General features: G+C 40.2%; 1 protein-coding gene across 2 annotated transcripts in view; it reads left to right on the top strand.

Moving 5' to 3' along the window:
• The window catches only part of SPATA17 (spermatogenesis associated 17), a 92,372-nt gene that overhangs the window by 2,906 nt on the left and 73,924 nt on the right, over positions 1-15,542 (top strand). For both annotated transcript variants that reach the window (XM_037069497.1, XM_037069496.1), the window contains exons 2-4: positions 2,213-2,302; positions 3,412-3,493; positions 10,096-10,146. In XM_037069497.1, coding sequence (XP_036925392.1) covers positions 2,213-2,302; positions 3,412-3,493; positions 10,096-10,146 — 223 coding nt within the window. The remainder of the gene's footprint in view (positions 1-2,212; positions 2,303-3,411; positions 3,494-10,095; positions 10,147-15,542) is intronic.

Here is a 15,542-nt window from a genome sequence, read left to right as displayed (position 1 = left end):
GTTACCCACATTTTTCATTTTAAACATAAAACGTCTAGCAGTTCATGACATATTGTAGGAGTGTTCAGCATCCCAGCGGTAATTCAAGTATCTGTAAATTTCATTTTTAAGCAGCTAAAAAAAGGGGGCAACAGATAAATGTGCATGGAAGTCAAATTTCAGCACATAAGTTAAAACTTAGCCGTAAGTTAACTATGAATTACTTTTTAATGTTTCCCTTTAAAATGTAGAGTTCTGATAAGTATAGTACAATATGCATGCTTGTATTTTATACATTATTATTTATAACTTCAAAATGAGACAATTTAATTTTGTCCTTGATTATGTATTATATGTTAGCATTATTACCAGGAGAGATTAGAAAATGTAAACTCAAAGCAGATAATTCCATTACTTATCTTTTGCATGTCTAAGGACAATTATAAGTAAAGGGTCAATTCAAGGTATACATTAGTTCAGAAGAAGTATCAGTTGCATCTGTATACATTATTCATATTTTTTCTTCCTCTTTTGTAAAGGTAGTCAGTTGATTATTGGTGGGAAAGAAGAGGCAGACATGCTCAGTAATTTAGATAGAGTATAATAAGAAGGAAGATAGACCTAATATAATATTAAGTGTTAATGGTAAAAACTGGGTTAAATAACCACAAGAAGTCATTTTACCCCATTAGCATGACTTTCATTTCTTATCAGCCTTAGTGAATGAAATCACATATTCTTTCTTTTTTTTTAAATTTATTTAACTCTCGTTCAAGTACAGTTTTCTTTCCTGTATTCCCAGCCCTGCTCCCCGCAGTGCTCCCCACCTCCCTCCCATCTCCGCCTCCCACCTTAGTTATTGTCCATGTGTCCTTTATACTTGTTCATGTGAGTCCCTCCCCTTTTCCCCTGTGATTCTCTCCCCTCTCCCCTCTGGACCCCGTCAGCACGCTCTGCATTTCAGTGTCTTTGGTTACATTTTGCTTGCTTGTTCGTTTTGTGGTTTAGATTCCTGTTAAAGGTGATATCATATGGTATTTGTCTTTCACCGCCTGGCCACATATTCTTTCTTTATCTTCTTCATACTCTTCTTTGAATCGATGGCTCTGCTGGACAGTGTTGCTGTATCTTTTCTATTTCTGCCCCAAATGATGTTTTGTTTCCTGCACTATCCCATCTCACTACTGGCCCCTGTGACTTCTTCATGGCATGTGACACTGCTCAGTCATCGGCTCCCCATCTGCTGGTTACCCACCAGTGTGTGGGACGCTGCAGAGAACTGCTGGCTTACAATTGCGCCTCCTCTCCCCTAAGTACAGCCACTTTTAATATACTCGTTTGCACACAGTCGGGCTTTTTTTGTGTATGCATTTCCATATACATAGTTCAAATTATTTTACAAACATAGACACTTATAATACTTCACTATAATAGCTTTTTCCATACCACAACATGTTATGTCTCTTTGTTTGAAAACATATTGACCCCCTTAATTTTTTGTAACGATGGGGAGTCAGGGTAGGCTCCCTGCAGGAAAGGACTTGAAACTCCTCTGTCTCCCACATGGAATACATAAGATGAGTCCAGCGCCCTCATCAGGAGGCTCAGTTGGTTGGAGCATCCTCCCGTACACCAAAATGTTGTGGGTTCGATCCCCGGTCAGGGCACATACCCAAGTTGCAGGTTCAATCCCCGGTCAGGGTTCATACATGAGGCAACCGCTTGATGTTTCTCTCCCTTTCTCTTTTAACTGAAATGGACTTTCTGAGAATTCTATCTAGAATTGGCACTCTGTGCTAGATTTATTTTACTTAGAGACAATTCATTGAACTGATGCATTGAATGAAATATGTAAGAATTTTAATGTTGCGTGATGTAGTGGTATTTAAATAGTAAATTCAAATAATGTGTTTTTCAAAAAATGAAAATCTAGCACAGTACTGTTTTATTTCCATATCACATCTCTTGGAAATTAATTAGTTGCAAAATAAGTGATTATAAAAATAAAAAAAGTAAAGCTGTTGAAAGCACATGGCCTCTCAGAGAAAAGTTAATTTTTGGAACATAGCTCATGATTTCTGAATGCTTTTTTCTATGTAGTATTTTAATTTTATTTAAGATGATGTTTGCATTACAATGATCATTTTGGAAGACATTAAAGATCAAGTTCAACAGATTGATTTGCTTCAGAATTATATTAGCCACTAATGAAATGCTTTAATTTTTTTTTAAGTGTTGTGGATGTATTTAGGAAAAAGGAAAATGATGCGGCGGTTAAAATCCAGAGCTGGTTTCGAGGATGTCAAGTTCGGGCATATATCAGGTATATTGATCTGTCGTGGACCATTCAGATATTCATAAAAATACACTCCTTACAAAATGTGATTTGGGCATGTAGGCTCATTTCAAATAATCTTTTGTGTTCCTTGTAATCAAGTTCACAAATTATATGATATCCTTTTAAAATATAACCTTTTTTGGTCATCTTTTCTTACATATCAAAAAAACTAAATTATATTGATCCTCTCTCAGCTTTTAACAGTTCTCTCAATATTATAAACAAACTTGATAAAATTCTTCTCTTCAAATTCCATAGGATGTGACAGATCACTGGACTTGTATTTATAGCAATTAATTCATTGAGTGGTAAGAAGAAAAAAGGAAGCTATTCCAATTTTCTACAAGTTTGGTAGATAAACGATGATACCAGCTTGATGCTGTTACTATTGCAAAGAGATTGAAGTTGATTCTTGACAGTTCCACTTTTTAGACAGTGCTCAAACTCTCCTTCAGTGTTCCTTTAATTCTGAACAAGTATTTTCCTAGATACTGTGGAGGAAGACTATGCCTCATCGGTAATAATTCAGAATGTGGGCTGCGGATTATACTATATATGGCCTCATATTATTAGCTACAAGGAACCAGACGTGCAAATGAAAGTGTGAAGGTTTCTCCTTTGTTCACAAGAAACTAGGAACGTGGCAGCCAAGAGAGTCGTCAAATTCCGCAGGCTGGGTAATAATAAGGAAAGGACAAGGAGGGGAACTATTCTTTGTCCTCAAGAATTATTTCTAAATTCGTATTGTGGTCCACATCAGCAGCGCCTGGCTGATTTCTGAACACATCACAGTGACCTCACAGAGTCTTAACAGTGAAAAATATTTTAGAGCGCAAGTATCAAAGAATAATTGAAAACTTTTAAACACTTGAATCAAAAGCCCCAAGGAAATACCGAATAGTTATCTATGCCTTTTTCCTGCTTCTAGGAATTATTAAATATACCCCACAATGATAACGCCCCCCTTTTTGAAAGTACACACCAATTGGCTTTGAAGTTTATTTTTTGAATTGCAGGAAGGTGTAGTGTAAGCAAATTTTCAGAGAGAGTTTTGTTTCAATGAAAGTGTACTAACAAGCGTATTTTTCACTCAGGCATTTACACAGAATAGCAACCACTGTTCAGAAATGGTGGCGAGGTTACTTAGGAAGACAACATTGTCAACTCATTGTAGAGGTAAATATTATAAAATGTATATGTGTCAGCATTAAAATGATTCAACATGCCATAACGTATTCATTTCAGCCATATTTATAGGTAATTTGAAAGTTATTTATGCTAAGTTTATAAGAACAAAACTGGATTTATTTTTAGTATGAGATCTTTTTGGAGAAGCCTTTCCTGATTTTTCCATGCAGAACCAATGACTGATTTCTTTGCACCCAAACTGCACCAGAGGTTTTATTTCTGTTAAAATACCTTTCACAGGGTATGCATTTATATGTACTCAGTTGTTGATGACTTTCTCTGCTTTCTGGATGGTGTAGACACTGTAGCCTGTGCATTTTTTGGATCCCCAGCATTTAGGCTAATCCCTGGCCAATCCCATAGCACAGTCAATAATTACGAATTAAACTGAAGTGCCCCAAATTAATTCTACAAAACCTGGAAATAGGACAGTTTTCCTCTGTGCTATTTACCATTCTCTATTACTGACTGTTGGAATATTTTGAAGATTTTCCTTAAGAAATATAGCATTTGAGTCTATCTGTAACCACTGATAGACTTGCAGAAGTGTATAGTAGCGTGCCAAGTAATAGCTCGGTTGAGTTTTAGGAAATTAAGAGAGAAAAGGTAATTTTCTTGATACAACATGGAAAGGCTTCTAATCAGTGGCCCACTCCATTCATCTCCTGAGTTGTTTCTATTTTCTAATGTAATAGTTTGAATTTGTTCTCCGTCTCTTCTTGATTAGTTGCACTGAAGTGAAATTAAAATATAGAGAGAGGGTAAAGAAAAACAGAAGTACATAATTAACTGATAAGAGTTCACCTTTAGAGAGACAGTTTTAAAAACGTATTACTAAAGTACAGGAACTCCTTAGAGGAAGATTCTAGTATCTCAGATTTAATTAAATAAATAGAGAATTCAAACAATAACGCTGACAAATGGACTCCTCCTGCTACGTTCCTTTATTCGGGTAAGTGGCACAACCGATTAACCAGGAATCTAAGCCGGAGAATCAGTCATCACAGACTAACCCCCACCTCCTTCTCCCTAACCTCTGTGTCCTGTAGGTCATGAAATTCTTTCCACTTTTCCCCGCAAAAGTGTCTTGATTCCAATCTGAACTTCATCATTTTGCTCCCGTGCCTGTCACCGTGCTCCTCACCGTAGCCTAGGGCATCAAGTTCACCCTCTCCAGCGTGACAGGTCTGGTTCTTCATGGTCTCATTCTGCTTCTTACCTGACCTTACTTCTCGCAGCACCTGTGTAAATGCACTTTGGGCACGTGAAGTCATTTGCCATCGCCACAATATGCAACGTTCTACAGGATTCCTGCAGATTCTGTTTACTCTGCCTGGAATGTCCTTCTCTCCTCCGACGAGCTGCCCATTGGTCTGAATCCCTTGCTTATCATTAAAGACTTTCCTTAACCCTGAGCCTCCCCTGATCTCCTGAAGCTGAGCAGGATGGGAGGCTTGGTTTCTTTTGGTGCCCGCATCGGTGCAGCACATTCTTTATTTACTTCCCTCATCTGAATGGCAGAGACGGTCCTCTTTATTACTGTATCTCAGACGCTTCACAGTGAACATCACCCAGACAGCCCAAAGACATTTTTGCTACCTGGATCAAGGGACAATTTACAGGGACATAAGTTGGAAGACTTTTGCTATGGTCAACATGCCTGGTGATCAGTAGCAACATGTGTTCAAAGTATTCACCTCCACTTTCTCATAAAACGGTGATTCATCCCCAACCCACTGACTCTGGGCTCAGCCATATAGTACGGACAATGGGACAGGTGTTACCCCCAAGGGGAGGCTTGAAGTGGCTTTTTCTCTCCCTTTCCTGAGCTGAGATGAAGAGACCAGTGGAGCCTAGTGACAAGGGAACTGAGCCCACGGTCATGTGAGGGAGACAGAAACTTTGTTTTTTAAGCCACTGAGGTAGCTGCATCTTTGTCTAGGCAAACCTGATTAGTGGTTACACTGACAAGGACAGCACGGGTGGAGATTACACTCCAAAGGGTGCACTCAGTGAAGCTTGCAAGATGTTGTGAGATCTGAGTCTGTGGTGATGCTAGGACACCTCCGTGTGGTGGCATCTAGTAAGGAGATTTCGCTCTCTCTGCAAAGTGGCTGGAACGCCATAATGGGCATCCAATGGCTGCTTATGAAAGGGAACTGTTGAAAGGGAGCTTAGACAAAGGGTCACAACTGGAGACAGAGGTTGTGGAGCCATCGTTACAAGATGAGGGAATTTGCTGCCCGATGGGAAAAGTTGCTGAGCAGTGAGGCAGAGGGCCAGGAATGGAGGCTTGTGCCATGCTTGCAGTAGGACTTAGGCAGAAGAAAAGGAGTTAGAGGGAGATGATCAAATGAAAGGCAGAGACACAGTATCACAGGAAGCAGAGGAGAACACTGATCGACAAGGAGTTGTCAGCAGTCTGAGATGTGGCAGAGATCAAACCGAGAGTGGACTGGGAGAAGACAGAAGTCTGGGATCTCTCTAGATAGGTTCTGCATTTGTAGACAGCCTCCCTTTAAATTCCGCCACCCCCAAATATTTCCGTCCAGCTTTTACGTAACTCTCACAGTGACACCAACTAGCTTAGCCAGCCCTGACTTGGCTCGAGGTCTCCAGGACACTGCCCCTGTCGACCCCCGGAACAGCAGCATTCCAGTCTTTCGTGACCTGACTCGCTCTCCCTTCCTGGATGACTGTTGCTTCTGCTTCTTGAAGTGTCCAGCCTCCACTTCAGACCTTCCTGCTAACTGTCAGGCTGCTGTGTCTGGCAACATAACCCCCAGGTGCCCATCGATTCCCAACCTCGAAAACCTGTTCCTCTCAGTAAGGATGGGCGCTGCTTCTTCCTTTTCATTAACAAAGAATGTGTGGTTACCTGGTGTGGGTGCTCATGCACACGTTTCACACCTGTGAACTCTGGCCATCGTTTTACCGCTTGCTGCTCTTCCCCTTGGACACCCTGTGGTCCTGCGTCGTTGGGATCCTTCTTGTTTTCAACTGTGTAATGTTCTATGCAGCTTGTCCCTTCTGCTCTTGACTTTATTTCATGAATGGTGACATGAAAATAGTCATTCCTGCACGCGACAGTACCAGACACATGTGGAAATACTGCTTCCTGTCCTTTTCTGGAGTGCTAGTACTTTTGAGTGTTACCTGGAGGGATTAATATAGCCTGTACAAGACAGCTGTACACATCTTCTCTTTTTGTGTTTCCTTCTCTTTTCTATAACTTACTGTAATATGGTTGACAATATGTTTAAGATAAAATACACTGTTTTTTAATCACCACACTCTGCGATCAAGCAGCTAAGTATGAACATTACTCTAATGTACATGATTAATTCTATATGCATCACCATGAAGTAAATATACATAACCATAGTCCCAAACTGCTTGATGGCATTTTTTTAAAAATTGAGATCATTCAGTGAATAACATATGTATGGCAACCCCATTGATAGAATTTAATTTAAAAATTTTAAGCCCTGGCTGGTGTAGCTCAGTGGATTGAGCACAGGCCTTCGAACCACACGATCGCGGTTCGGTTCCCAGTCAGGGCACATACCTGGGTTGCAGGCCAGTTCCCAGCAGGGGACTCATGAGAGGCAACCATACATTGATATTTCTCTCCCTCACTCCTTCCCTTCCCCTCTAAAGGTAAATAAATAAAATATTTTAAAAAATTTTAAGGCATTAGCAGCCTTATGGTAGAAACATTTTATTTATAAAGAATTGTTATTTAAAAAGATCAGTTTTCAAATTATGAAAATAATCTACTATATTGCTAAGAATCAAGGCTTACAATATTTATACTCTGCTTACCATTTTATTGCTTCTTATGAAGTTTTTCATTTGATTAATGTTTGAAAGAGTGATAATGGAAAAGAATTTTATTAACTTTAAATGGGACAAAGGCTGCCATCCACTATTGCATTCTATTGTATGTTGTCAGGATAAATGCCAGCAGGGTTTTTACTGGTTTATAAAAATAAATAAACTGTTGGTCACTATTTTTAAAACTGGTGAGATTGACATGCTTGCCTCTGTGTCTCTTTACTACATTAGTAAATAGATGAGCAAATGCCCAACTCTTTTTATAATTTTTATAGGACTTCCAAATCAGCTATAAGTTAATAAGGCAACATTTATCATCCGTAGTGTCAGAGCCTAAAACTGAAACATAATATTTTTTTTCAGGGTCTTCCTTTTAAGTAAATACCAAAGTCTGAATAACTCCAAACTCAAATTTACTAATACTAATTTAAAACTACATCAACATATTTTCATTGGAATTTTGACATGATTATATTAATGACCACCAGCTTTTAAATATTATGTTAACAGTAACTATGAGAAATAGGTACTTGGCTTTTAATTTGGGGGGGGTGGAAAGATAAAGGGTGTGTTAAAAATCAGCCATTGATAACGGCTGGGCTGGTACCAGGTGCCAGCGAGCAAGGCCAAGCGTGTGCAGGAAATACGATGATTTGACAACTCGTATTCATGATTCTGCACCAACTCACAAGGTGAGGACGACGCTGAAGTGGAGAGTAACAGAGGCCCAGGCTCCTGGGGCCCGTGGTCCCTGCATGCCCGGTCTCTGGGGGTTTCCCTGTCGTCCAGGGAACTTTACTACGAGTATTTTCTTATTTTCTCTGCCTGCTCACTGATCTGGTCAGGTTATAGAGCCCTGTTACTCCAAAAGGTCTCACATAGGGCTTTTTGTGTGGTTGGTGTTTGTGGGTTTTGGTTTTTTTTTTGATACTTTCAAAAGCACCTGGGCTAGAGAATGGAGGCGAGGTGCAACATCAGTTGCTGGTTTACGTGAGACGGCCCCGCTGGCATCAAAGTGCCCTCCCACCCTTTGACTGTGATGTTCAGAGTGCTAAGGCTCACAGACAGATGCATCTCTTTCCTCTTCGTTCAGAACAAAATTTTACCTCTGGGACATTTGTGGATTGTATTTAGAGTTAAACTCGTACCTCTGATGACACGAGTGATCGAGGGACCAGCATCACTGGGTCCCGAGCCCCCTTATTTCATTGTAACCTGCACAGCAGATCTAGGAAGCACGGAAGTCCAGACCTGGGGGCCTTCGGGAACTGTCCAAAGCCACGAGGCTGCTGGGAGCAGCATCAGGAACTGAGCCCAGCGCTGTGGCCTGAAAGCTCACGCACCTCACTGACACTAACTGCACAGCGATATGATAAAAATAAGACGTACATTCTTCTGAACCCCAGTTTTTTCAAATCTGCAATTTACCAATTTGTTTCTTCTGTGTAAAAATAATGTGTGCACCTGCCTTGATATGACTAGAAAAAATATGAGTTTAAAGTAAATATTTTTGAATTCACCTCCAACACCAAGAATTATGCCTTGATTGCTGCAACAAAGAAAGAGAATGTAACATGGAGGGACACCATTGTGTTCATTTGTAAATAACATATTGCAGCCAACTGTTTCTTAATTGCTCAGACTGTTGACAGATAATCCGGCCCTGCTGCTCGGCACAGACAATTTGCTTTGGATCAGAGCAGGCAATTCAAACAGCACTGATGGCAGTGAAATTCTTTTATATGAATCCCCGTGTGCTGTAGGGGAGAAAACCCCTGTGTAAGCAGGCGAGGCACTCATCCCTGATTTTGCCTGACCGCCTATGACCTGGGCTCAAGTTGTAACAGTCCAGTTTTGATTGAATAAAAAGAGATAAAGTTGCGTTTGGGGTTGAAAAAAAATATATGTATTTCATTCCTTTACTGTTTATTGTCCTGTCCCGAAGGTTGTTAATTTTACATCTTTAATTAAAAGATGGGACAGATACAAAAGCTTCACTTAAAACAGTATTTCGTTGGGATAAGGTATGGTCCCAAAGGGTGATTCGCTGCAGCGGAGTTCGTGTGTTAATAGACACGTGTGTCTCTCCTGGAAAGGGGCTGAGACTTCAGGAAGTCTTCCCTGTATCAGGGGATTTGCTGTAACATGACGTCATTGTATTTATGATTTTATGGCGTTAAAATGAACGTTCAATGAAACAAAATTCCCAAGGATTACTCAGGAGGCTGCGAAGTCTGTAACATTTTGTACAGATGGGTTGAAAGGTGCAATTTTGCCCCATTGCTGCGTACATATCCTTGAACGATTTCGACTGAAGACAGCATTTCTTTGAATTTTTCATTAAACCAGACGTCTTGAAATATGAATTCCTTTTATGTTTCTGTGAGTTTTGGCTAAAAGAACCCCAGTGAATAAATCATACAATACTGCATGTCACCAGCACTTGTGAATATTTCTGCTTTGTTATTCTATTCTCAGCAGAGCGCCATTGACTGTCCAACTCAGCGGAGAGCGTTTTATGGTCATGTATCTCCATTAGCTCCTACTTTGACTGCCATAGATTTTTCTAGTTAAGCCTGCATTATGTATTAGGAAGCCTATCTCTTCAATACAAAGTTTGATTTCATTTTTCTAAGCCCAGAGCCCTTATTATGTATTATGTATCAAGATTCTTATCTTTTATATGTAAAAATAGGCTGCACTGTCTTTGTGTAACTGAAATGTATGCCCTCTTTTTTTCTCTCGATTCACAGATAGCATATTTTACTATGAAGATGAATATCTACAATGCAATGGCTGTCAGGGTAAATATTTCTTCACTTGTTAAACAAATGAAAAGTCAATTGTGCCTGGAATTCGCTTTTAATAAAATGAGCAAACCAGAATAATGCAAATTTGATTGATATGCTAATGGTAAAGAGAGAAAAGAGTACATAGTTAAAAAGTTAGCTGTACTAAATAATCTTGGCAGTGTTAGAAATTAGAGTAAAATGTAAAACATGTAATTATCAATGCTTATGTTTTAGAATGTTAAATATCTCGGAGCCAGAGCTGGGGAAAGACCGTAAATATTAATGAAGCAGTGTATTAGTTCCCATGTCACAGAGAATATTGTGATAAATAGATGAACATGGCTCTGGAATATAAGATTCCAGCCCAATACAAATCAATTAGAAATCATTCACATGATTTAACAGTAATAAAGTCAGTTTCCAGCTTAGAAGTTTTATTTCTATCATTTCTATGTTCATTGTTATGTGTTATTCTCCCAATAGAAAGCTGAACTTCATGATTATGGGGCTGGCTTGTTTTTGCACAGATTTGGGGAACAGGCACAGCAAAAATCCTTTTTCTTGTCTCAGACAATATGGTAATAGCTTAAGTTGCAAACCCATTATAAATGGAGAAGGTGCTTAAGCAAATTTCATTGGTGTCCTGAAAATCTGCATTTCCTTATTGAATTTTCTTTCACGAAGCTGCTGGTTATGCTAATCGTGGATTTCACGTGGGGTGCAAAAGCCTTCTGAAAGAGCCGTGGGGCACTACGGCCGGTGAATGGACATTGTGGTGGTTGCTTTCCTTGCTTCGGGAAGGGTGCGTCCTCTGCAGGTGTGAGTGGACCTGGACCCTGGCTCACGGGCTCTCTCCTGGGTCTGTCTGTCCCCCTCCATGCTCTGTAGTTTCAAGGAGAGGGAAGCAAGAGGAACAGGTAGGTCTTGCTTCTTTCCCAGGGCCCCAGGCACAGACTCAGCTGCAGTAGGAGTAGTGTTGGCCTTCCCTAGTAACGTAGTAACATAGGAGAAGAATTTGGTTTTTCTCTTTCATGTCCAGATGGCTGCAGTCTGGGAGTTCAGGAGATTTGGATTCTTGAAGTCAGAAGACTTAGCCTCTAAGCCTAAAACACTATTAGGTGCTTGCATCCTGCTTGCCTCTTGTCAGATGTATCTGCAAAGTCAAAAGCAATACATAACTGGGCCCCTAAAGCCGCTGATGACCAAGGATTTAGACATCTTCCTAAGTCACCACAGGCACAGAGAGCAAGGTTAGGAAAATGCATTCTTTCATTTATTATTTAGCCCCCAATCTTTATTTTGAATTCTGATCTACTTGAATCATTAATATTCCTTTTCCTTAGACTAAGAAACTAAGACATCCACATCAGTGCAAGCCACGTGGAAGGCAGAGTTTTTGACTTATTCCAACATCATAATAAAGCTACATTTCCTAACAGCATTCCCCAAGGTCAACTTATCTTTGATTAATGTCAAGGCCAAAGTTGAAATTAACCTGAGACTTATGACTCTGGACAATGGCACAATTTAAAAGATCCCCCCACCCTTTCGTGTTCTGGAAATAGCTTAATGCAAAAAGAACAATGAAAAATAACATCAACTGTACTAATTTTTGTACCATTAGGAGGCCAGTAGGAGACAAAAGGAGAGAGAAAAGGAGGGAAAACCTATGTGAAGAAATAATGCCTGAAAACTTCCCTCGCCTGGCAAAGGAAACAACGGACGTGCAAGTCCATGAAGCAGAAAGACTCACACCAAGCCCCACACACATATGTGCGCACACACGGGAATATCACTCAGCCATGAAAAGGAATGAAGTCTTCTCATTTGTGACAACATGTATAGACCTAGAGGCTATTACGCTAAATGAAATAAGTCAGAGAAAGACAAATACGGTATCATTTTGTTTATGTGTGGAATCTAAAAAACTAAACAAATGAGCAAACAAAACAGACTCTGATATAAAAAAAAACTAATAGTTGCCAAAAGGGTGGGGGGGGATGGGCAAAAAGGTGAAGAGGATTGAGATACAAACTTAGAGTTGTAACATAAGTCACGGGGGGCGGGGCGGGTGTCAAGCACAGCAGAGGGAATACAACCAATAACACCACCGTGACTTTGTATGGTGATGGGTGGATACTGGACTTTTTGTGGTGATTATGTTGTAAGGTATACAAATGTCNAAAAGGTGAAGAGGATTGAGATACAAACTTAGAGTTATAACATAAGTCACGGGGGGCGGGGCGGGTGTCAAGCACAGCAGAGGGAATACAACCAATAACACCACCGTGACTTTGTATGGTGATGGGTGGATACTGGACTTTTTGTGGTGATTATGTTGTAAGGTATACAAATGTCAAATCACTGTGTCGCCCACCTGAAACTCATATGATGTTGCATGTGAACAATACCTTAAGTTAAACAGAGCTTTGCAGTCCAGAATGGAAATAAAAGCTTCTTCCCCACCTACCTTAGATAAGAGGCACAGACATGCCCCTTTTTTACCTGTGGCAGGGCCAGACACAGCCCCCCACCGAGGGTTCCATTCTTTACCTCCTATGTGATTAGCTGAACTGCTTGCCCCCATAGACCAACTGGAAAAACATGTTCATTAACCGAACTCTGGTTAAGCGTCTCTCCTTCCCCCAGGCCCCTGAGGTTCAGCCAGCGAGGAGCATTTCCTGAGTACCTCCTCCTGAGACCAGGATGCCTTGGGGTCAAACCTGGTGCTCTTCCTATCTGTTATGCTGCCCTTTTCTTGCACTTCTCTGCCCAGGTCCTTTCTAGCCTCTTTTTATATCTTCCTGTAAAAGAAGAAATGTTTGGGTCTAATTCTTGGAATTCTTGACGTGCTAGCAGGTGTCGTGGTCCAAGCGTCCTCTCCACTGCAATAGTCCGCCTCCGTCCGCAGTTGCCATCACACAGCCCTCCTCCCCTGCGAGAGTCCTTCCAAAAACGCCTCTCCTTTCCACATCTGGGCCTGTCACTTATCCCACACTTTCCCGGAGAGAAGACTAGAGGGTGGAATGATCCACTGCAGAGGTTCAGGCATTTCTGTGAGGCCACATGCAGTATGTAAATGCTACTCCGGGCAATTTGTAATGGAAACACTTCTCCAGCGAAGATGTTTGAAGACTTCCTGCAGAGGCTTGTATGAGTTAACCTGGTGATAGATTGTGTTCCTTGGCGAGGAGTCAGGAGTGAGGCTCGCATGCGTGGAGGCCAGAGCGACCGCCTAACAGTGGGTAACACTTGGCGTCAGTTGATCCCAGTGACCAGAACTGAAGTCCTTTGGAAGTGGACTTGGATAGATTTCTTTGTAAGTGGATTTTTGCAGGCGGGTGCTCTGAAAATCTTGCTCTCCGAAGAGACCAGTGTGCGGACCACATACCTGCATGGCGCACACATTTGCAGAGCCCAAACATAATTAAATACCAGCAGCTGAACGTTCCTTTCTCCTGTCTGCAGCTTCACCGTTCCACTTCGTAAGCTTCCAGACAACGTTGGTCACATTAACTACCCTTTAACTGATCTCAGTGTGGGTGGTTGTGAGTGTCCGAGAGGAAGAATTTCTAAGAGTAACAGAAGAAATCTGTATAGCCAATAACGTCCAGATAGATCTATGAGGACCTGGACCATAAGTAGGACCTTCACATGCAATATGAAAGAAACAAACTCCTGTTTTAATGCACTTCATAGACTGAACCAATTGCATATTATGTATTGACTATTGACTCCTCTCCTGACAAATACATTATATTTCATCTTCAAGGAGGCTAGAGGAGCGTTTCCAAAAGAGAGAAATTTTGAAAGTTTATTTTTAGCCTATCCATTTCTAAGTAGACGTCATTTTTATAATGAGCACATGACAGGTTGTGATTTTTAATGTTGTCATAGATATTCATATTCTGACTTGCTGCATTTACTTTTTAAAGGGTCACCTTTTCTCTGAAGGCTTTATGATCCCCCTACCCATGTGGAATTGTTCGCTCTCTTTTTATATCCCCATTTTACTATTAACATGCTTCTGTTATAGACCTGTAACATTTTATTATCCTTCCTAATTTCCATGTGGCCGGTATTCAACCTCCACACACACTGTAAGTCTCTTGGGGCCTGGGTCCTATCTTCTTAGTCTTTGTATCTACTTTCTTGGCTTATAGTAGGTGGTTAAATAGATGTCCCCAGATAAATCAACAAATGTTGGCTTTATCTTCTTACAGCTCTGGATCGGTGTAGAAAATGATGAATTTCTAAAAATTAATGAAACTTCTAACATCGATTATCCATTTTCTTTTGTTTCCCACTTGTTTCTCAGATATTTAAAAAACATGAGAAATGATTACATGGCGGCTTTAATTTAAAATGTTAAGTCCATCAGATATATAAGGCTCCATCTCAGCCTCCTAAATTATTCACAATTCTATTTTTTTATATTTATAATGCTAGGAAGGACTTATGTTTAGAATAATGACTCCAACATTAGATAAAGATAAATAGGTAAAATAATTCATAAAAAATATTGTCAGTCTCTTATATACTAGGTACTGTGTTAGGTTCTAGGGGGGAAATGCACAAAATGAATAAGACACAGTCTCATTCACACAGAAATATTAGCCTCAGCAATAGAAGGGAAGGGGCCATCTGGATAACCATGAACGTTTGCCTGGTGGTGGCCAGAGACTTAAATGTTCTATCACCGTGCCAGATAGTACCTCTTCCTCCCTCTGACTCCTCCCAGTACCAAATCATTGGGAAGTGGTTAGATACGTTTGTAAAAAAACAAAGTGAGGAATCAGGTAGAGTGAAGAAGCAGAATATTAAAGAGAAGAAACTGCACATGGAATAATTATCCTGAATATCTTCTACCAGCCAAAAATACCTAGTTAAGATACATATCTACACACGCATATGTATGCAGTGACACCCAGGATAAAAACCTGGATATTACTGTTTTTTAACCATCTTATCTTCGAAAATTTAGGAAACCCACTTTTTGTGTTCCCTGTATAGTTTCCAGGAGTTAAGCATTCTAATTTTTTTAAAGTGTAATTATGAATAGGAGTTCTACTCATATGCTGTGACATTCATTTGGAACAGCCTCACTAGGCAGTTATTAATGAATTTGTTGTCCATGTCTTCATCTTCATTTTACGTGAGAAGGCATTATCTTTCTCTCTTTTGATAACATTTAAGGTCCCTCTGAATTTTGAAGGATAAAAGTAAACCCAATGGAGGGAAGGTCTTTTTCCATGAGCAGATAACTTTGATAAATCGAGGTTTTGCCATTTGTTTTAGTGCCTAAAATAAACATTATTTATAAGACCACTTACATTTTGATATTACTTAATGAGGAATATGCATCATTGATTTGACTAGCTTAAGAGGTCATTTGGAAGTTGCCCGTT

The sequence above is a fragment of the Sturnira hondurensis genome, unplaced genomic scaffold (genome assembly GCF_014824575.4).
Source record: "Sturnira hondurensis isolate 20B ecotype Veracruz unplaced genomic scaffold, ASM1482457v3 Scaffold0018525, whole genome shotgun sequence".
Taxonomy (NCBI): Eukaryota; Metazoa; Chordata; class Mammalia; order Chiroptera; family Phyllostomidae; genus Sturnira; species Sturnira hondurensis.
This window is presented reverse-complemented; position numbering and strand designations above follow the sequence as displayed.